This window comes from Sturnus vulgaris, chromosome 7 (genome assembly GCF_052056855.1).
Source record: "Sturnus vulgaris isolate bStuVul1 chromosome 7, bStuVul1.hap1, whole genome shotgun sequence".
Classification (NCBI taxonomy): domain Eukaryota; kingdom Metazoa; phylum Chordata; class Aves; order Passeriformes; family Sturnidae; genus Sturnus; species Sturnus vulgaris.
In genome coordinates, this window is record NC_142249.1 from 4,560,760 (window position 1) to 4,582,065 (window position 21,306).

The 21,306-nt window shown below is 45.4% G+C and overlaps 1 protein-coding gene across 1 annotated transcript; it reads right to left on the reverse strand.

Annotated features, from left to right (window-relative positions):
- Positions 1 to 182: 182 nt before the first annotated feature.
- Positions 183 to 21,105, reverse strand: MCM3AP (minichromosome maintenance complex component 3 associated protein). Its single transcript, XM_088167609.1, has 28 exons — positions 20,319 to 21,105; positions 20,016 to 20,239; positions 19,304 to 19,382; positions 17,907 to 18,054; positions 16,728 to 16,924; positions 15,590 to 15,729; positions 15,004 to 15,201; positions 14,530 to 14,798; positions 14,192 to 14,354; positions 13,481 to 13,641; positions 12,769 to 13,013; positions 11,792 to 11,982; positions 11,084 to 11,184; positions 10,108 to 10,239; positions 9,350 to 9,463; positions 9,052 to 9,204; positions 8,451 to 8,648; positions 8,087 to 8,155; positions 7,260 to 7,394; positions 6,697 to 6,850; positions 6,018 to 6,276; positions 5,601 to 5,698; positions 4,378 to 4,768; positions 4,003 to 4,260; positions 3,397 to 3,526; positions 2,561 to 2,755; positions 1,780 to 1,930; positions 183 to 1,654 (listed from the first exon to the last, which is right to left on the reverse strand). The coding sequence occupies exons 1-28, from the start codon at positions 21,088 to 21,090 to the stop codon at positions 1,496 to 1,498; spliced, it is 5,484 nt and encodes a 1,827-aa protein (XP_088023735.1). The 5' UTR covers positions 21,091 to 21,105; the 3' UTR covers positions 183 to 1,495.
- Between the last annotated feature and the right edge of the window lie 201 nt (positions 21,106 to 21,306).

Here is a 21,306-nt window from a genome sequence, read left to right on the forward strand (position 1 = left end):
ATTTTGCTGCTGCCGTGGGTCGTCCGTCCACCGATAAACGATATGCGGGAGGCCGGGAGCGAGACCAGCTCCCCGCACTGGGACCCCAGAAACCCCCCCGGGTAACAGACAACAGCCACCCCTTCCCCTTCGATAGCATCCCATACCCTGAGCTTTGAGTTTTTACAAAGGAACGAGGCACCTTTCAAGCAACTAAAAATTTTATTAGGTACAAAACACAATTTACAGCAAATAGTATGAGACATGCTCCCAAAGCTCTGTTGGGTTTTGACAGCTGAATTCCAGGTAAACTGAGAACACAAAAAGTAGGGCACAGGCTTCCCTTCACAGGGAACCAGTTAAACTCAACAAAACTCAGCCCAACAAAAGCGCATGGAGCAGGAACAGCCTCAAAGCACACCCTTTCCAATTTAAACTTATTTCAACTTAGCAGTAAGCCACTCTTGCTATTTTGGGTTTAAGAGAAATAATATAAATGAAATGCTGAAATTTTAAAAAAACTATAAAATTACTTTTTTGGAAGGCAAATTGACAGTTTCAGACTACTGAGGATTTCAGCTTGGGTTGGGCAGGCAAGATAATCAGTTCAGTACAGTAATTTATATTCTACCAGCAGAAGGTTCTGTTTGAGAAAAAATTGCTGGTTTTGTAAGAAAAAGGAAAAGATGATCTGTATTGGAGTACTGCAGACATGAACTGTATCTTCAAATTATTTACTGGGTATTAAACTAAAACCAAGGGCCTTCACCTTCCAAAGGTTTTTAAATGCTGGAGAATGCAGGCTATCTGCTCTTCCAAAAAAAAAGGAAAATTTTTCTCCGTAGCTGTTTACTGAAGACTGAAAGAAGCATGCTGTTTTCCAGCATGACATGGAATCTGTGGAATAAGCACCTCACCTATTTTTAATTCTGAAAACATTGAATAAAATAGAACTTGAGCCCAGAACAACAAAAATCCTTCTGAATTTGCACTGAGCAACAAGAAGTACAAAAATCATGGCCAAGTGCTGTTCCAACTTGAGAATGACAGTTCTGACATTCCTGGAAACAGAATAGGAACTTCAAACCACAGTGCTGCTGCAAGGCAGTTGCTGCATGAAGGAAACACGGACTGAGACATTTCAGAGACTGTGTCTATGTAGAGCAATTGCTCCAGTGTTCCAGGGGCCCGTGCTACCCTACAGCTGAACCTGATGAAGCTGTGTTTACCCACAACGAGAGCTGGGAGAAAGAAAAAAACCATCATTTAAGGCCTTCCAAGAAAAATCATTTGACTTGTTTCCATGCCTGTGGGGCAGAAGAAGAGGGAGTCTCAGACCATCCATGCACACCGGCCCTGTGCAATGCAGCCATGTGAGAAGGGCTCAGGCCCCATGGCTGCTCCGTGTTCTCATCCCAGGAGATCGCCTGCTCGTTCTGGAACATGCCCCAGGAGTGCATCTGCCCAATCACCTGGGCCTGGATTTCTTTCCTGAGTCTCCGTGTCTCAACTCGGCTTAAATGTCCACCATGTCCACCAGAGCAGAGAGGTGGAGCTTGGAGGCAGCCTCAGCCTCCTTGGTGGCTCTGAGGAGCTGCTGCAGGTGTTTGAGTCTGTCCGACAGCACTGAGCTTTGCTCCAGCTCTGGAACCTTGCGTCCCTCCTGACTCCCAGCCTGGGCAGAAGGAAAGGAGATGAGACTGAGACTTTCTCCCAAGGTAATTCCCAATACAGGTTTTGCAGCTACTGCACTCCTCAGAACTGCAGAACTTAGTTCAGCTCAGAACCACTTTCTCTTACCTCCTGAGCAGCTGACATAGCACTCTTCACCAAGGGGCAGGTGGTGGCTGGGGAGGAGAGCAGGGACTGGGGGAGGTAGAGAGGAAGACCCAGGAGATCCCCAAGGGGCTCCATGTCCTCAGCTAGATAACGGTGCAGCTGCTCTTCAAACCTGGATGGGAAGGGCAAGAGCACCAGTCAGATGGCAGCTGGCTTTGTCCCTGTAACCAGTGTGTTACACTAAAAGGTTTTTCTGGGTTCAGAAGCATCTGATCTCCACAGCCATATTCAGAACAGTCTGATGTGCCCCACTATAGCTATCAAAATCTATCACAGAGGACTGTGGTACAGAAAAGAACCACACAAGACTGAAAAGATTCAACTTATGGGAAGCAGAAGAGAAAAAAACCTCTTGGACCAGTCTCAAAAGCTTTAGTTCTTCTTCCCCTTTGTGATCTGCATTGCTACAAACTGACATCCCAGAGAGGACTTTATAGACATTTGTGACACTGAGAGACACACAGTACTGCTGTGTACAGACCATTGTACTGCTTCAGTTCTAGTGGCGTGACTGACCACAGTTTCCAACCACTCCCAAGAACTCCAATAATTTCTATTATCCTGGACTATTGCCATGATGCAAGAAGGAAATAGGAGGGAACTGCCCTGATGAAAGCAGATGGAACTTGAGACAGACTGGGCTCTTTTCTAGTACAGTTTAACTTCCTATTCATAGAAGTTACAAATTGTTTACAACCCTGGGCCGAAGCTGCAAGGAAAAGATGCTGCTCTGGGAATTTACCTCTTGTTTTCTACTTTTTCCAGTTGCAACTGTGCCAACAGACGCTCCTGGGCCAAGGACGTGTCTCTGAATTCATCTGTGCTGGGAATGGTCACTTCCTGATCTGGCAGCATGCTCATGCCAGAGCCATACTGACCTGGCACCATGGAGATGCCATAGGGTTTCTTAGAAGACTTGGGAGATTCTGTCTTTGATCTGAAGGGGGGAGGAAAAAAAAACAACAAACAAAACCACATTAATTGGGATGAGTATGTTGATTTTTCCCTATTAGCTTAAAGCTTGGAAACAGCAGGGAGTGAGAAGTGATTATTTTGAGAAATAATACCGTTGTGCTAGTGTGCAACACACCACCACCTGTCCATGAGATTAGAGAGGAACTAATCTGACAGGAGCATAGGATTCAGCCCAAACATCACCCACTACACAGCAGAGCTGCAGCTAAGCTTCCAAGAGAGAAGACAGTGGCTTCCCTCTGAATGTGGCTAGGGAAGTGAGCTAGACTTGACATCTCAAATATTTTAATGCCACACAGCTCTAAGGCATCCTTCCCCCTCAACCTATCTATCATTTTCTCAGACTCACATTGTTTTCCCTCCATGCTTTGCACAACTCCAAAGCCTCAGCAGCAGGGGGTTTTTTTGGCAGAAGTTGATTTCTACACTTCCAGCACTCCCCAACCAATCAATTTCTCTGAGAGCTGAGTAACCTTGTACAAATAAAATCTACTTCCTACTCTGTTTCAGCAGAGCATTGTACATCATTTTAGGGAGAGGTACACAAGCAGGTTCTGGGAGGATGGCAAATGCTGGTTTCCAGCACTGTGCAGGCCACCTCACCTGTCGTGGCCTTGCCGGATCTCCTCCTGTGTCCGCAGCCTGGCTTGATCCCACGAGAAAGGCACGGTGTAGTTCTTTAAATGCTCCTTGAAGAAGTACACACGAATCTGACCATCTTTACTTACAGCTTCTGTGAATAAACCCAAGCCCAACGTTTATCATTTGCACATGTTCTCTCCTTCAGAAGAAAAGCTCAGTATTAAAAAGGCAATTTGGGGCAAGAACAATTGTTCACTTCCAAATAGGTTTCAAACAGAGTCTGGGACAAGCTTCATTAATCAATGGAAGTAATAATTAACTGTGGCAGCCTGCCCTCCCTGCTGACACCGCTTCTGAGGGGTAACTCTTGGCCTTTGCTTAATGCAAACCCTCTCCCACTGGGAGGGCAGGGCTGAAGGACTCTGACCAGAGCCACATTTGTAGTCACAGTATCAAGTCAAGCCACAACCAAGACTAAATACACACTCCAAGGGGAAGACACATGCAGAACACAGTGACCACAGCTGCCTCCCTGCTACACATCACTTGCTGCCATATGGAAAGGCACCACTGTACTAAATATCATCACAAAAGAAACATCATCCATGCTGCAGGAGGATACAATACCTGGAGTAACAGGCAGTTTGGGTGGCTTCCAGTCTCTCAGTTTATGATCAATACAGACTGCCAAGATACAATCCCAAGGGATTTCATCAACAGAAGGTCCATCTTCATTCGAGTTCCCAGTTGTTCTGGTTTTCCAGTTTTGGTAGGTTTTGCTCAGCAGATTCTCCACCTGAGACTGGATCAGTGGTTGAGTGTGGGAAGAACTTGCAATCTGAGAGACATACTGAAAAATCATGTGGCAAACAGGACGCCAAGGAGCTGTGGAACAAAAAACCCAAAGTAAATTGTAAGAATGTGTGACAGAACCAACACTGCACAGGCACATCTTGGAGAACAACGTGCTACCAAGAAGATACCAGAATGTGAAGTACCTACCACCTAAAGGAGGCAGATCTAAGTATGGGATCTGGAAGGACAGCACAGCCTTCTTCAGCCAGGCCAGGTGATCTGGCATGTTCCACTGCAGGTGGGGCAACACCTTGTTACCCCCTGCTTCTGAAAACTCTGTGACAGGCCAAGACAAGTCACAAAGGTGCTCTGAGGATGCCACATCTGACAGGAACTGCAGTACACTGTTGTAGAGCTCTATGATGACCCCAGGCTCCTGGGATGGCAGCCCAGCTAAACGCCTCTCCTTCCAGTCATGGTAGAAACGCTTGGCAAATTCTCCATCAATCCCATTCTCAATGTACTCTTGAAGGGTCTGGCTGTAGAGCTCAAGGGAGGCAGGACACTGGGACATCAGCCAGCCCACAGCTTCAGAGACCTATGACACACAAAAGAGGGAGGGCTGAAAACTGCTCTGCAGTGATTGGGACACAAAGAATTCAACCCTAAGTTTGAATAACACTCTCCAAAGAATATGCAGCAAAAGGCAAATAAATCAGGTATCATCATGCTAATATTTGCAACAATAATTCTCCAGCTAGGTGTCCACAAACTGAATTTCCACACAGCAGGCTCAGGAACAGACAAAGAAGAGGTTGTTCACATGAAGTACAGGTATGCAGAGGAATTCTCTGCTGCAGGATGCTGGGCTTGTTGAAAACCTGTCCAGGAAAAATTGGACAGATCCACAGAAATTAGCCAAGGGTGACTATATAATGTCTGATCCTGGCAATCCTTCAAGGGCAGACCTAAGTTGTGAGAGTTTGTAGGGGAGCATCACTCTGGGCTTGTCAGGAGAGATCTGTATTCATGTACAGAACATGAGAGGTAGAAGCTTCTTAGTCCCATCCACCAAAATGGGATAACTCTGGATCATCTCACAGCAGCCAGAACAGCTACAGCATGAAGGGCCTTCAGCATTTTAAGACTAAGAGCTTAAAGATAGAAAGGTTTACCCACCACCAGCACTCCTCTGTTAGGCAGCAACACAGACAGAGCAGACAAGAGTGGGTTTAGGTAATTGATGAATTTTGATCTCAGTGCAGTTTTCAGTATTAATTTTTTTTGTTGTTGTTTTTGTTGTTGTTGTTGTTGTTTTGTTTGTTCGTTTGTTTGGGTTTTTTTTGTAGCAAATGCCACTGATCTCTGGTCAGTGAAAACAGAACAGTCACAAATAATGGAAAATAATTCCTGTATCTTGCTGTTCTTACCCTTCTGGTGCCTTCTAAATCATTGACAGAGCCTGGGAGCCCCACAACTGTGTAGTCTGAAATAAGATGGGCTGAAATCAAGTCCTGGAGCATCAAACCTTAAAAAATAAAAAATCTCATCATGTACACAGAAAGAACATGTCCTTGGGCCACATGCTCTGCATTACATGCATTGCATTGCTGCTCCCCCCTCCATCTCTGCCCACAGACTCTCAGGATCAAATACTGTGTGTGAAAGAAAACTAGAAGCCAAAACTGGTGAGCTCTTAAGGCCTGAGGAAAGCTCTGAAATGTGCTTTACTTCACAAGCTCTCCCTTTACTGGATGCTGTAACTGAGAGGCTGCACTAGCCACAACACTTCTACTTGGGGCAGCCCTAAATATTCATTGTTTCAAGACACAAAAACAATTACATACCATCTTCTACTTCTTTCTCCACAGCCTCCTCTCCCTGAACGGGGACTAGAACCACCAAGGGAACTACGGGGTGGAAAGGTTTGGCCTGAAGCAGCTGTTTCAGCTGCAGCAAAGCTGAAAGCCAGTAAACATCATCTTCTGCAACATCTTCATTTCTCACTCTGGGGGGCAGGAGAAGAATGAGGCCACTGGTCCCAAGCAAGTCCTTTTGTGTCTCAGCCATATCAAGCTCTGAGTCAGAGAGCGCACCATGTGCCACCTGGACAGGCAACAAAGATGACAACAGTAATGCAGCTAAACAGAGCTATTTCCACACCAAAATCTGCAGTTTATCCTTACTGCCATTCAGCTTTGACATCCTTTCCAGGAGCTCTACACAACCTAAGACAACAAGCTGTTGTCAGGCCAACATAGATGTGTCTGATAGATGAGCTGAGCACAGAAGTGCTCTTCAGCACCTGCTTTGGGACCAGGAATTGATGATTAAGATTCTACTATGGCAGGTATTTCTCAACTGATTGAAAACAAAGGAAAAAATCTATCTTTTTTTCAGACCATTTCAACAACCCTATCCCTCCCAGTACCATTTCCCTCCACTCGATAGGACACCATATGCACTGGAAAAGAGCCCACCCTGCTTTTATGGCCCCTTAGATATCATGAAATTGTTCTCACCTACCTTTATACACACACTGACTTGAATGCTTCTGCCCCCCTGCATGCCAGGAGAACTAAATAACGTCAGCGTTTGAATTTTGCATTCTGTATGTGAAGCATTTTTCTCACATCTTTTGTGTCCCATAAACTTGGCTTTCAACCAATCCATCAGCATCCTAGCAAACAAAAAAAGAGGGCTTTGGGGGGTTTTGTTGTCGAAACTGCCATTTTAGGGTTTTAGTATGAGCACCTCTGAGATTCCACAATCTATCATAATCCTATATATTCAGATTATGATAAATAGTCCTAATAAATAGCTGTAAGTTTTAATGAAATTGTCATCTATCAAGGTTTTGTTTTCAGCATGAGAAAAAGGAATTAAATAACGTTAAAAAATACAGATCACTGTAATAAATTACAGCTATATTGTTTAGAGTGCTCTGGAGAAAAAGAAAAAGTAAGCTGGAAATTTGACATGGAACAGGCAAAATTACATCAAAGACTGTGTATTATTAATCTTCTACCTATATAAAAGAAGTCTGCCCTGTTTGAGAAAGGGACCCAGCAACCAACTCTTCAATGTACCTATTGGGATCATCCTTGGAATATTCATCATCACTGGGCAAAACCAAGAGCGCCTTCCAAAAAACCTGTTGTTGTTGAACTGGAATACGTTCCAAGATTAACGAGACGAGATCCAGAGGAGTCCAAGCTAGATCACTTAAAGAGAGACAAAAAACTGGTGAAAAGATCCACCCCAGGGCTCTTTCCCAGCTGAGGAATGTCTGTCTTGCACTGAACAAGTTACAGTACTGTAAGTAGTGACCAGCTGATTCTTTGAATCTGTTGCTCATCCTTCAGGAACTGTAGCTGCTAAACCTGACTCATGAGCCTTACTCTGGGGATTTCAGGAGCACATGTGGACTGCTTCCCTTCCACACTGATCCAACACACACCAGGCCACTGGAGAGCAAGAGGAGCCATGGGAAGCCAGACCTCCTGCTGCACTTCAAACGTCTCAATCAGTACTTTCCAACCACAAGCCAGGTCATTGATGGCTCATTTACTCCTCTCCCCCCATAGCCCATCCCATCCAGGTACAAAGCCACACCCCATAATACCCATCAGATCCTTAAGATTACACCCAGGAGGATCATCTGGTCCAACACCTTCATCATTTACTGGAAGGTGTCCCTGCCCATGGCAGGATGGACTACATGATCTTTAAGGTCCTTTCCAACCCAAACCATCCTATGGCCTTCCTGTTCCACTTATTCCAAAATAGTCCCAGGAGCAAGGCTGCAAGTGGACATTCAGGCATGGTTAACCATACCTTTTGGCCATTTCTGGTACCTCTGGCATGTCTGCTGCAGCTTGCTTCTAAAGAAAACAAGAACCAAACCCCAGCCTACCTTACCAACTGCTGGCAGAAGTGTTGAACTTTAATTTCATGCACTGTCTTGTTTCTCAGCAAGTTTAATCTGGAAATGAAATATTGTTCGTTGTATTTTTTGGTATAAAGCAGGTACTTTAAACAAATCTAAGAACACTGAGGCCTGAGAAATATTACAGAGGCCTCAGAATATCGCTGTTAACAGAGTAATTTGTTTAGATTTTCAGTCTTGGTCATGGCTTTTGTGGAGAAAGTAATTTGGAAGCTACTGAAGAATAAACAGTTCTGCAAACCCACTAACATTCACAACGGAAGAATTTTTGGTAACTTATCTCCCAAAAATCAACCAGATTGCCAACTGATGCCACTGGAAGTATCCTTACCTCGTGCAAGAGATTCCCAGCTTTCCTCCATTGCCCAGGTTTACAAATCTCTTGCACAAGTTCTCCATGGCTATAGGCCACTCTGCACTGGGGGACAGTGCTTTCAGCTGATGTTTGGAGTCCAAACCACAGGGTGCAGCTGGAAATGCCCTCATCTGACGTTTCAGCTTTGACCGAGCTGCCACTGCTTCCCTCCACCTTTGGCAGAGAAGAGATAAAAGGTCACATTCAGACCTCTGTCACCAGATATTTGTATAATGAACACCACAACAACCACAACACACTGAGCATATGTGCAGGAAAACCAGTGACCAGCAGAAAGAATACAAGGATAAGCTATTACAAGTTTCTAGATGGAATGAAGCTGGAATCTCCTACTAAGCTTATTACCTGGCTACAACAAGGTGGTAGTCCCCTCCCTGTGTACAGTAATTCAGCAGAAGCTGGTACTAAGACTGTAAGGTCTACCCTTATCATGAAGATAAGAAAGAAAAAACTGTCTCAAAAAGAACACAACCAGACAGCAGTAGTTCTATCTCCATTAACTGCTCCATGCCAATGCTCCTAAGAGAAGAAGCTGTGTCCCAGGGTGGTAACTCACCGCTGTAAGTATTTGCAGAAGCACTGGAGCTCCTGAAGGGTTTCCTTGGCAATCTGGAAAATCTCATCATCCAGAAAGAGCTCCATGAAGTGGCCACACACTTCTTCTGAACACCGGGCAATCCGGGCATGCCGGTCTCTTTCTAAGGCACACCTGGTTCCAAATAAAAGAAACCAAGACTGCTGAGGTGAAGACCTCCAGGAAAGCCAATTCAGAGCTGAGATGCAAACAGGGAAATCCATGACATTTAGGAAACCCTTGGGAAAGCAAACTACAGCATGCAGCACGTTGTACATACCTTAACTCATTGGCTGAAGCTTCTTTAACACCCTCCTTTATTACTTCTTCCATTAATTCCATACCCAGCAACTGGCTCAACTGCTTTATTAACTCTTCTCTTTCCTGCTTTTGCCTGGAAGGACAGAGAAAAGATTTACACAAGTGAAAAAATTTACACTGACAAACCTGCTGCTTAGTTACACAAGCACTACATGCAGTCTCAAACAGCCAATTCGCCTAACATTATTTCCCACTATCTGGTTTCTAAATAAACAGCTTTGCATGGATCCAGGTTTCCCTCAAAAACACAGATGACAATGGAGTTCCCTAAGCAACCTGATCTAGTGAGTGGCATCCCTGCCCATGGCTGGGGCTTGGAACTAGATGATCTTTATGGTCCTTTCCAAACCAAACCATTCTAGGATTCTATTTCTTTTTACCCCAATAAGCTACAAATAAGTAGTTCACTCAGAAGGAAAACTTCCTGCATACAGGAGATGCATGTCCCTTCTCTGGAAGCTCTGGGCTAACAGAAGTTCCTAAAATTCCCACCCACTATTTTCACCATAGCTCTGAGGCAAGCAAAGTGCTAATCAGCAAAGGGGAACCCTGCCTGCACAATCCCAGGGGAGTTCACGATGAGACTGTTGTGCCACTGTGGCAGAAAGACACGGGGTTTGAGCAGAGACACAAGGACTTGGGCTGGCTCCAGCTTGTCCTTGCATTGTCCAGGGTGTAGCCAGCCCACTCTGCCCCACAGCGAAAGCAGTGCCTCACCTCTCCTCCTTCACTCTGCGCTGTTCCTCCTGGACACGCTGCCTTTCCACACTGAGCATGTTTCCAGCCACTTCTCTGAGGATCTCCCCCATCACCTCAGTCACAAGCTCCTCCACGGTGGCCTCTGAGGCACTGTGCAGAAACAGCAAATGTCTTCTCAGAGCCAGAATGATTTTTCATTCAAAGCCTCAGGTCTACGCTTTTCTCAGCCCCATCTTGCTCTCTGTGGTGGGCTGACTCCAGCCATTAGCCAAGCAACCACACTGATACTAGGTCACTCCCCTCCCCACACTGGGACAGGGAAGAAAGTAAGAAGAAAAAAGGAAAACTCATGGATGGAAATAAATACACGGTACAGAAAGGCAGAACCCTCCATGAAGCTAAGTAAATGCAGCCAGTCATCACTCCCCATGGGAAGAGCAATACCCAGACAGTATCCAGTCCATGTCCACCCTGAAAACCACAAATATCCAATTTCTTCCTCTAACCCAGTCTTATTGCTGACCATGACATCACAGGGAATGGACTTTAGCCAGTCTGGGTCAGCTGTCCTCATTCAGCAATTACCAAGGAGTGGAGGAATAACAACTGTTTGGGTCACATCCCACATCTACAACTCTACTGACTGCCCTGGAAAGGAAACTTATCAGAAGCAGAGAAGCAGCCAGACCTGGACTTGCTCCTCTTGTCCCCCTTTGGACACCTTCCCTTCCATGAGAGGGGTTTCTTGACAGGCAAAGCTTCCAGAGGTTTGGGTCAGCCTTCCCTTAGGCTAGAGCTGGGATGTGACAGACATCTGAAGTAAGGTCTGCTTTCCCTTCCACTGCATCAGTAACACAGCCTCCATCACAGACCTGGCAGTGCTTAGTTTTACCATCTTAACACAGTGGTGTTCTCACTGGTGTTATGGTGCTGCTATGGCAAGGGGCAGCTGTGGTGAGAGACTCGAAGAGAACCTGCAAGAAATGCTCTTTACCAGATGGCAGCAGCCACGTAAGCTGCTCCTGCTCTGCTCACTTCTCTGCACTCTCCTTTGAGGACATCGTGCACCAGCCCATCCACCACTTCGGCAATGTCCTGCAACACAGCAGAGGAAGCAGCTGAACCGAGGTGCAGTCCCTCTCGGGAGTAAATCGGCAGTAAGGCTCTCCAGTCTTGCCTAACTGGTTGTAATTCACAGCAGCATGTGTATTTCTGCTTACAGACTGAGCCAACTTAACCAAACACAACAGCATGCAAACTTCAGACTATTTAGACTATCTAAAAGATTTTTGTACTTAATATGGGCAAATCAAATAACTGAGGAAAGACTCCTATTTTCTTACTTTAGACTTGCATTCTAGCTGATTGAATTCCAAATTATCAGGTCTACCCTTCACTGAAATTTGCTGTTATCTAGGCAGAATATGACAACTGTACTGTACAAAGCAATGAGACACTCAGACTGGTTCAGCATCAGCACACAAAAACTTGCCTGGGAGGGAGAAAAACAGCACAGGTAGATAAGGTACACATTCAAGACCCAGCATTAATGGTCACCTACCCACAGGAAGAAACTTTGTCATGTCTTATTTGACATACATGCATGTTCCAGAAAAATGAAATACCCTAAGAACTGGGTTATCTTTTGTTACATTTCACAGATCTTTCCCAAATATTTCCTGATGGGTTTAGATTTCCCTACCGTGTCCAAGTAGCCAGGCTGAGGCTTTGAAGGGGGAAGCTCAGGCTGTGCAGCAGACTGGGAGATGGGCTGTGCAGAGGGCAGGACTGGCACCAGCTGACAAGGCAGCAATGAGGGCAGAAGATGAGGTGGGGGCTGGACTCTCACTGCTGTGGCCTCTAAATCCACACCTCTGCTTTCCACTCTTCCTTCTTGGGAGGGAAGAGGAGAAAAATTAAGGAAACCAGACCAGTCATGAACAGAAGCAAATTCTATCTTCAAAAAACAGGCTTCCTGATAAAACTCAACAGGTCGTAAAATAAATCTGTAACAGCAGCTTGTTGCCTTAAAGTTAAAAATATATCACAGAAATTAATTTATATTTATGTTTTATACAAAACATTTAAACATTTAATTGCACATTACCCCCTCTACCAAGTGCATTTCCAACAAAGCAATTGTTTTAAGTTAGACACACCTGGTACCTACACACACTAGCTGTACTTCCAGCAAGGACAGAAAAGCACACATTCAGCTAACCTGAAAACTGGCATGTTTATACACACAGTGGCAACAAACAGCTGCAAATAAAAAACATGCAAACTGCAAAGGGAAGTTGGTTTACTGAAGTAGCCAAACATCCGTTATTTCACTTATGTTGGCAAAATTTAGCTCATTAGAAAATTTTCTGAATTGAGAAAATTCAGAAACATTGTTCTTGGCTTTTACAGATACATAAATACACTTCGGCAACCTAGTCTAATGGAAGGTGCTTCTACCGTGTCAAGGGTGTTGGAACTTGATGAGCTTCAAGGTTCCTTCCAACTCAAACCACTCTGTGATTCTCTTATGATTTAAATTATAATCCTTTCATTACATCTAAATTTCCATGCAGTTTCAATTTCCGAACCACAATTTCTGCTTTGCAGAATAAACATGCTCAGAGCTGCCTGGACAGTGTGCTCTGAGCAGTACCTAAAATGCAGGTTTGTTCTCACCTGTTGCTTCCACACTGGGTTTTTGGCTACTGCTGGCCTGATCCGTGGAGGTGCTTCCACCAATGTACTTGTTCTGCCCGTTGAAGCTGGACATGGGCACATGGTGGGGTACTGGGGGCAAGGGGCCCCCATTCACAACCTCCCCAACAGAGACAGTGAGTTTCTGGCTGACAAACAGGGATTTCTGTGGTTTGGGTAATCCATCTGGCTCCAGGAAAGCTGAGCGATTCAGCTCCACGTAACCCCTGGGGAAAAACAAAAGTAACAACCAAATACGTCCTCAAAGCTCCAGTCAAGTACAAGCTTTCAATTCTGAAGCTTACTGTTTCAAAACAGAATGTTGACAGGAATAGATGGCTAACTGGCATCCTCAAAGGTTTTTCTTTTCCTTTTCAAGTCTCTCAAAATTCCAGGTTTGGATGAACACACCTTACAATGCATGGATTTTCACGCCAGACACATCTGTGAATTGCTGTCCTCCAACATCCTCTAAGAGCTGGTTTGCACTGCTCAGCTTCATCCCACCCTACAGGCATCACTGTGATGCCAGTTAGCCATGAAGCAGAACTGTGTCCTTATTTCCTACGGAGACCCACCCCTTTTTCTTGGCCTGTTCTTTCTCTGGTTCCAACCTGCAGGAGTGGCTCCCCAACATTACCCCTTTGCTTGGCAGCAGGCTAATGCCCCCAGGCACAATTTTCCTCACACTTACCCATCTGATACACTCAGGCCATAGTAACTTATAAAATCAGCTGCCTCCTCGCCGTCTTTGAACAGCAGCATGCGGACCAGGTGGTCCAAGGGGAATGCTGTGCTTCTCTGGGTACTCACAGTGTACGCAATATTGAGGGATTTGAGACCATCCTTACGAATCTGAGGGAAAAGAAAAAGCCACATAACTACTAGGAAAGAACCCAAAATAAAGCACGCAATAAACATGACAATCATGTTTAAATACACCAATACTTTATCATCAAGTATCCATACAAACAATTTCTTAGAGTTGCAACTTTGTTTTTAAATTCTATGCACTTGCTTTCCAGTTTCTGTTCCTCTTTCATGATATTTGTTTTGAGCATATCCCGTTGTGATTCTTGTGCAGAAAAAACACCTTGCAAAGTCTTCTGAAAATGCAAGCTCATATTTCCTTTGCAAGACTCTCAGGCCTGCTTCTCTGCTTCCCAATTATGTTTCAAGGAAATATTTATTTGTACACAATTACAAGGAAAAAAAAGCATTTCAGTATTTGCCTTTCATATCACAGCAGAAGGGTCCTGATAAATGTTTAACGCTTCTAAAGAGGTAGTAACAATACTATTTTTAAGGCTTAATATCTACTAAGTTTTCTGCAGATTTCTCCCCCAAATTCCACATTGTCTTACTCATTAATATTTAAAAAAATATCCATCTGTTTTTTCCTCACCTGGTTGAAATAACAGTGTAAGAGGCAGGCATTCAGATAGGAAGCTGTTTGCACAAGCTTGAAAAACCTCACAAAATTGTTGCTGTTTAATGCAGCAAAAGCCTGAACTGCAAATCTAACTTCAGGCGAGTTTCTAACCTCTGGATGAAATTGCTGAACTTCTCTGTGGAGACAAAAGACAGGGACAAAACTTTTGCTTCAATATTGAAAAAACACAATTCAACAGCAACCTGTTACACAGAATTAGAATCAGGAGCATTACAATTTGTCTGAATTTAATCCTAAACTCAATTCTTCCCAGAGGTGAAGAGAGAAAACAAGTGATGTCTTGTTCTCACCTGAGAATATCACCCTTGTTGAGATTCAGTAAGACATTATAACCCCGGAACTCTGCTTCACTCTTGCAGTAAATCCCCTTATTAGCCAAGTCCTGATACATCTCCTTCAAGCTCTGCAGGCATTTAGTCATGTTCTCATTGTTGATTTTGGCATCAAAGGAGGACATGGGCTCCTCACACAAGTGGTGAGCACAGTGGATGTGAAAGCGAGTGCACTTCTCAATCAGAGACACCATCAGTGGGTTGCAGAGGTGTTGCTGGGTTATATCCTAACAGAATGAAAAAGAATGCATTACATATATTTTTAACTAGTTGAAAAGTGCAGTCACCTGGCACTACCTCTGGAAAACCCGTGCTTTGAGTCACTCTGCAATTCAAAACGTTTCAACAACTACTGCTTTTGGCTTCCTTTTTTTACAGCATCATAGGATCTTTTGCATTTTATCACCAAACATCTCCATCCACAGTGCTTACCTTTCTTATTCCACGAGTTCTGTTCCAGACAAAGTCATACCATTCTCGGTAATTTCCTTCTCCTTGGTCCATAATATTTGTCACTAAGTAGTCCATGGTCATGCTCAGCACCTCAGAGGGTCTCAGTTCATGGGGCAAAGGTTCCTCCTGATCTGCTGAAGACCTGCTATATTCCTTGATTGCTGCTGCATGATCCACCTGCGAGAGGTAAAGAAAAGAATCAAAACCTGAGAAGTATGTACAACTTCCCAGCAGTAAAGAGGATTTCACCCCACCCATGCCTTTAACTTCAGTAAGGAGTAGGCTATTGAAGTGTTGACTTAGTCTCAAATTCATAACCTTTAAGACAATAAAGAGCTATAGATAATTACATATAATGTGTAATTATAGCTTTAGAACTATAGTTCTAAATAACTGAATAAAAGACACGACAGAGTGAAAAAGCAAATCTTGTTTTCCGATGGGGAATTGAAAGATAATTATTAAACAGCCAAAAAATTTTTGCACCAGAATTACCTGTAATCAACTAAACAATACGACAGCTCCAATGAGCATTATGCACACTGGTATCCTGGGAATCTCATACCTTGTCAGTTCCTAGGAGCAATTCAAAGATGCTGAGTTGGTTTCTTGTCTCCCTCATGTAACGTTCCTTTTCAGGACACATATCTGGGCAAGTGCCAACAACAGTTTTTGCTTTGCCAAGATCAGTCCTTTTTATTCGTGCTAAAACAAAACAAAAAAAACAACAAACAGAAATAATTGAACAAACATTAAGCATCTCTTGGGTTTGGGGTTTTATCCTTCACAGTAAGCTACTACCCTAATGTGCCAAAACAGCCCTGAGCATGCAAAGCTGTACCCAAACCTTGATATAGTCAGAAATGCACAAGGATGGGGTTCTCCCCACTCTGAGGCCTATCCAAGTATTGCACATATTGTGAGTTTTGCTGAAAAGACTGAAGCCTTTAAAAGATACCCAATCTTTTGTGTCCAAAGGAACAGCAGTTTCAAAATTCTGCATTGAGTGGACAAGAAGTTTGTCAGTATTAAAAATAAGATCTTAAATTAGAAATAGGATCAGTTTTGAAACTGCAAGAACAGCATGGAAGGTTTTACAACCACCACTGTGAAAGAAAAGGACATTTCTTGAAATAATTCTCAGCTGTGTACTTGTTTGAATTTGGAGAAATACTAGAGGCACTGGCACAAGTTGCTCAGAGAAGCTGTAGTAGCCCCACCACTGGAAGTGTTCAAAGTCAGACAGGATGGGGCTTGGAGCAACGTGGGATACTGGAAGGTGTCCCTGCCCATGGCAGGGGGATGGGACTGGATGAGCTTTAGGGCCCCTTCCAACTCAAACAATTCTATGACTCTATGAAATGCAGTTAAGGCTTTGGGTAACTTTCTTTAGAGAGAGTCTGCAGAGATGCAGATCTCCCTATGGGGTCTCTTTCACAGAAGATGGGCATTCCGCCCTTCCCTTTACACAAGACATTGCATGTGCAATAAGTAAAATAGATTTGTGTGTTTGAAAAAAATATTCTGTATTTTAAAAAAATACAGAAAATAATACACTAACAGAGTATTTTATAGACTGTTCTGCATTAAACTCTCTTTTAAGCTATTTCCATAATATCACAATAGCTTTGCAACAAAACCCAAACACTTACTTCTTTCCAGCAGAGAAGCAGATGTCACACTCGTTAACTTATGTTAATTACCTTGTCGCATGATTTTGTCCCTCTGATCCAAGAGCCTGTATCTCTCTTCAGATGTCTCAGCCACCAATCCCACCAGGTTACTGAGAGATGACAGCGAAGCTCCGAAGCCCTCTGAGCTTTGCCCTTCAGAACTGGAATCAAATAGCTCTGCTTCAAACTGCAGCGCCTTTCGAAGGCCAGGCTTCTTCGCTGGAGAACTAAAAACAGAAGACTTTTTTATCAATAATAATATGTTAGTGTATGCCCTGCTCTTAATCAGTTCACTGTTCTTTAGGGTGCCAGCATCTGTTTAGAAGAGTATTTTGTTTACATGAAAATGTGAACAATGTGTGGATATGCTGAGCTAACACCAACACCGGGAGTTATCTGGTTACACCCTCAGCACTGCTCTGACAACGCTGGCAAGAGTTCTGACATTGTGGAGAAAGACCTAACAGAAAAGGTATTACTAAAAGTGTCACTGAGGGGACAGAAATGGATGGCTCTTGTAGCATTTTGCATCACTATGGCACAGCAGTTTGTATTTAGGAACTGGAGACAAACCCAATGTGCTTTCTATAGCAACAGAGATTATTTAAAGATTTTTACAGGGCCAACTACAAACATGCTTTTTAAATCAAGGGATACTTATTCCTTCACAACATATTACTGATTTTATACTTACATGACTCCACATATGAAATTACTTTTGTCAGACTAGACACACTAATGAGGTATGACAAAGATGACAACCTTGTGGTTCTGTGACTGCCACAAACCAGGAATACTGTTCACTTGAAATGAGACAATGACCAAACTATTCCAAAAAGGAGACTCTCATTCCACAGAACTCTAACTGCCTCCAAAGGAAAATGCTTGCTTGAGAAGCTCGTTGAATCATGACCACAATGTCATTACTGCTTGGTCCTAGTTGGGCTCTGCACTGTTTGTTTACTTCCCTCATGCCTCATACTGCAGGTGCTTTTATGAACAAAATCCAGAGGCCAAAGTAAAAGACCCTAATAAACTGTTAGGAGTATCCTTCAGACGAAGTGTGAGAGCTGAGTGCTTCTAATTCAGAAACCAGAAAAGGGAAGCAGCCTCCCTGAAGAGAATGTGACTGTTTGGCACACAGTGATCACCATTTTTCTCCAAGCTCACCCTTTCCTGCCAGGTGGATTCCCAGAGGAGAGGACATACCTTCTCCCAGGCATGACACTGCTGGCAGAAGATCTTATTAAAGGTTTTCTAAGAGGGGAATGCTGATAGCTTTGCTCTTCACTGCTATGCCTTCCTTCATCTTCGCCTGCTTTCTTCTGCTTGGATGAAAATTCTCTTTTTGTTAGATCTGAAATGACACATAAATATGAAACCAGGTACCTGCCAAGCAGTTTAAGCAACAGCTTTTTCTTGACCCCATAGAGCTGGTGATGAAAACTGAGACTCTCAGTTTTGTACACGCATGCAAAACTTTCACAACAACTTGCACTAGGAGCCATACCAAGTTTCCATCAATTGCTATCAAAGTCATTGCTCTATAAAGAATAAGTATTTTTCAAGTCAACATCACTTAGTAATAACTGTAATTATCAGTAAACAAAGTCTGATCCTCAACTGAATCACAGTTCTCTCAGGCTTGAAATAGAATCCAGAAGTCATAACTCCCTATGGGATATGAAATTGATTTCACCTGCATAAATCACAATTCCAAGTATTCCTACTGAAAGTATTTATTTCACATAAGCTTAGACTCAGATTGGCATGAGTTAACACTTGCAGTAAGGGAGAATTTCTTCTTCTTCCAGAGACAATTTTTCCAGTGGGATTTCTTAAACCCTCCTAGAATAGTTATTTCAGTACGCTGCCATATGTGCTGCCAGAGACATAACACCTCAATAAAATGACAGCTGGCAAAGAGGCAGCCCTAGAGCTGCTGCTTCAAGATGTTAATTCTCAGGGAGACAACTGGGCAGCTGTTTGTTTTCTGGAAGGCAAAGCGTTGGTTGGTCAAAGCTGAGGTGAACCACCCATCTGCTGGCAGCTGAAGTGCACCCCCCGGTTAGGATCTCACAGGCACACACACTGCACTCATGGAGCTAAAGAAAGGGAAGCACTTGACATTATAAGTATTTCCCCAGAGACTGAAAAATCTCCTCTTGTCCTAATCCCAAGCAGGGTCTGGAATCCAGGTTTCCCACTTCTAAATTCTGTAGGTTGTTCTATTTTGGTTCAAACAGTGTCTAACTATTGATGCACAAAACAGCAACCTCAGCACAAACTGCAGAGATTCTCAGGACGCTTTGTTTAGGTTGGTTCTCAGAACCTTTTCCTGAAAGCTGAAGTCCACATCCCAGTCCATGATCTGATGCAGGCAGCAAGGCATTTCAGACTGGATTTTCTTACAAAGAACATCCTAATTCTGGACAGAAGCATGAAGTTGATCACCATATTGCTGTTGTATGACTGCATTAAGGATTCAACCACAATCTCTCCTACTAGGAGATAATTTAGGTACCATACTCAGCACATCTGGGGAAAAAAACAGCAGCTGGCACACTATTTATACATCGTCCAGTGGTCTGGAAAGACAGACTTACTTGTTTTCTTCTTTTGCCAAAATGTTACTATATCTTTGTGCAACTCTTTCGCTTTTTTCCTGGCAAGAACTGCAGAAGCCTGAAAGAAAACAAAAGCAGAGCATGGAAAACCTATTGGCATCACAACACCGAAATGCACAGAGCAGTTTTTGCCACAGAAACATTTACCAATTCCCAAAAAATTCTGGTTGCTGTATTTTAACCTGACTTAAGACCTACGTGCAATCAGCTGAACTGGTCAGCAGAAAAATGCTGTTTTGCTACAAAGAGTGTAGTTTTCATCAGTGCTGGACCCACCCCAAGCACTCAGATTTAAGTCTTTCTTCAAAGAATGAAGAAACAGTTGGAAGGAGCCTGAAAGACCATCTAGCTACATCCCCCTGCCTTAAGCAGGGACACCTTCCACTAGACCTGCTAGACTAGGCTGCTCCAAGCCCCCCAATCATCCTGGCCTCAAACACTGCCAGGGATGGGGCAGCCACAGCTTCTCTGGGCAACCTGTGCCAGGGCTTCATCATCTTCAAATAATCTCTCCCTAACATCTAACTCCTCTTTTAGTTTACACTTTCTCCTCTCCCAGTCTGTCCCTGTAAAAAGTTACTTTCCCTCTATATTATAAGCCCACTTTAGACATTGGAAGGGGCTCTAAAGTATCCGTGGAGACTTCTCCAGGCTGAACACTCCCAAGAGTTATACCGCTTCTGATACTCACATGATCAAAAAAGTGGAGAACAGCCATTTTTTTATTGCGCCTGGTCATGATGCGACGAACTTTTACGAACTGACCAAAGTGTTTTTCCAGCACAGTCCTGTCGTTGAGGTAGTCAGGGATGTTCTTGCACTGGAGGGCCGTCAGCTCGGCGGCTGGGAGGCCCCCCAGCGCCTCCGTGCTCTCGCTGCCGCGGCTCCGGCGAGCAGGGGCGGCGAGGGCCGCATCTGTGACGAGAAGGAATACGGGCAAGTCAGCCAGCGGGGAGACACCCGGGCGGCCGGGCTGCCCCAGACTCCTGCCCACCTTCTCGGGAGGGCTCCCGGGCCTCGGCCGGCGGCGGCTCCTCGCCGGGTCCCCGCTCGGCCTCGGGGCCGTCCCCGCGCTCCCGCTGCTCGCGGGCCTGGCTGCGCAGCAGATCCTCCAGCGTGCGGCCGAACAGGATCCCACCGCGGGGCCGGCACAGCATCACCGCCCGCTTCTCCGGCGGCGCCGCCGCCCGCCCGCTCGCCGCCGCCCGCCGAGGTGAGCGCTCCCGCTCCTCCTTCCGCTTCAGCCCTTTGGACGGCGGCTCCCCGAGATCCTCCGGCAGCACCCTGGGGCCTCTCTCTTCCGGCCGCCCCAAAGGGGCGGCGGGACGCGAGAACGAGAAAGGCTCCCGCGCCACCGCTGCCTCAGGGCCCGTCTCAGACGCGAAGCCGAAGGGCGATGAGAAAGCGAAGGCGGCGGGAGCGGCAGGGCCCTTCTCCGCCTCACCGCCTGACACCGGCTTGAAGGCGGCGGCGCTCTCGGGCGCCTTGAAGCGGAACTCGGGCGCCGCGAAGGCACCGCCGCCGCCGCCACCCGACGCTTCGCTGGAGGTCGGGAAGCCGCCTACGCTGGTGGGCGGCCTGAAGCTGAATCCCGCGTTCCCCGCCGGGGCCGGCGCCTGGCCCAGCGCATAGGGCGGCGCAAAGGTGGCGGCGGGCGCAAAGGGGAGGCCGGCTTGGCCGCCGCCCTGGCCGAACACGGCGGGCTGCCCAAAGCGCAGCGGCGGCGGGAAGGAGGGCGGGCCACGAAACGCGCCCCGCGCCGACATCGCTGCGTCGGCTGCCTCGGACCGCCGAGCGAAGCGGAACCCGCATGCGCGGCGGGGAGAGGCCCTGGCCATGGAGCTGAGGGCGGAGTCCTGTGGGGAAGTGGGCGGGGCTACGGCGGCAGCGGGGCAGCAGCGTTTGTGGGCGTGTTTGGGGGCGTGGTCTGGATGGGCGTGGTTTCAATAGTTAGGCGGGGACATTAACGGATGATAGACGGG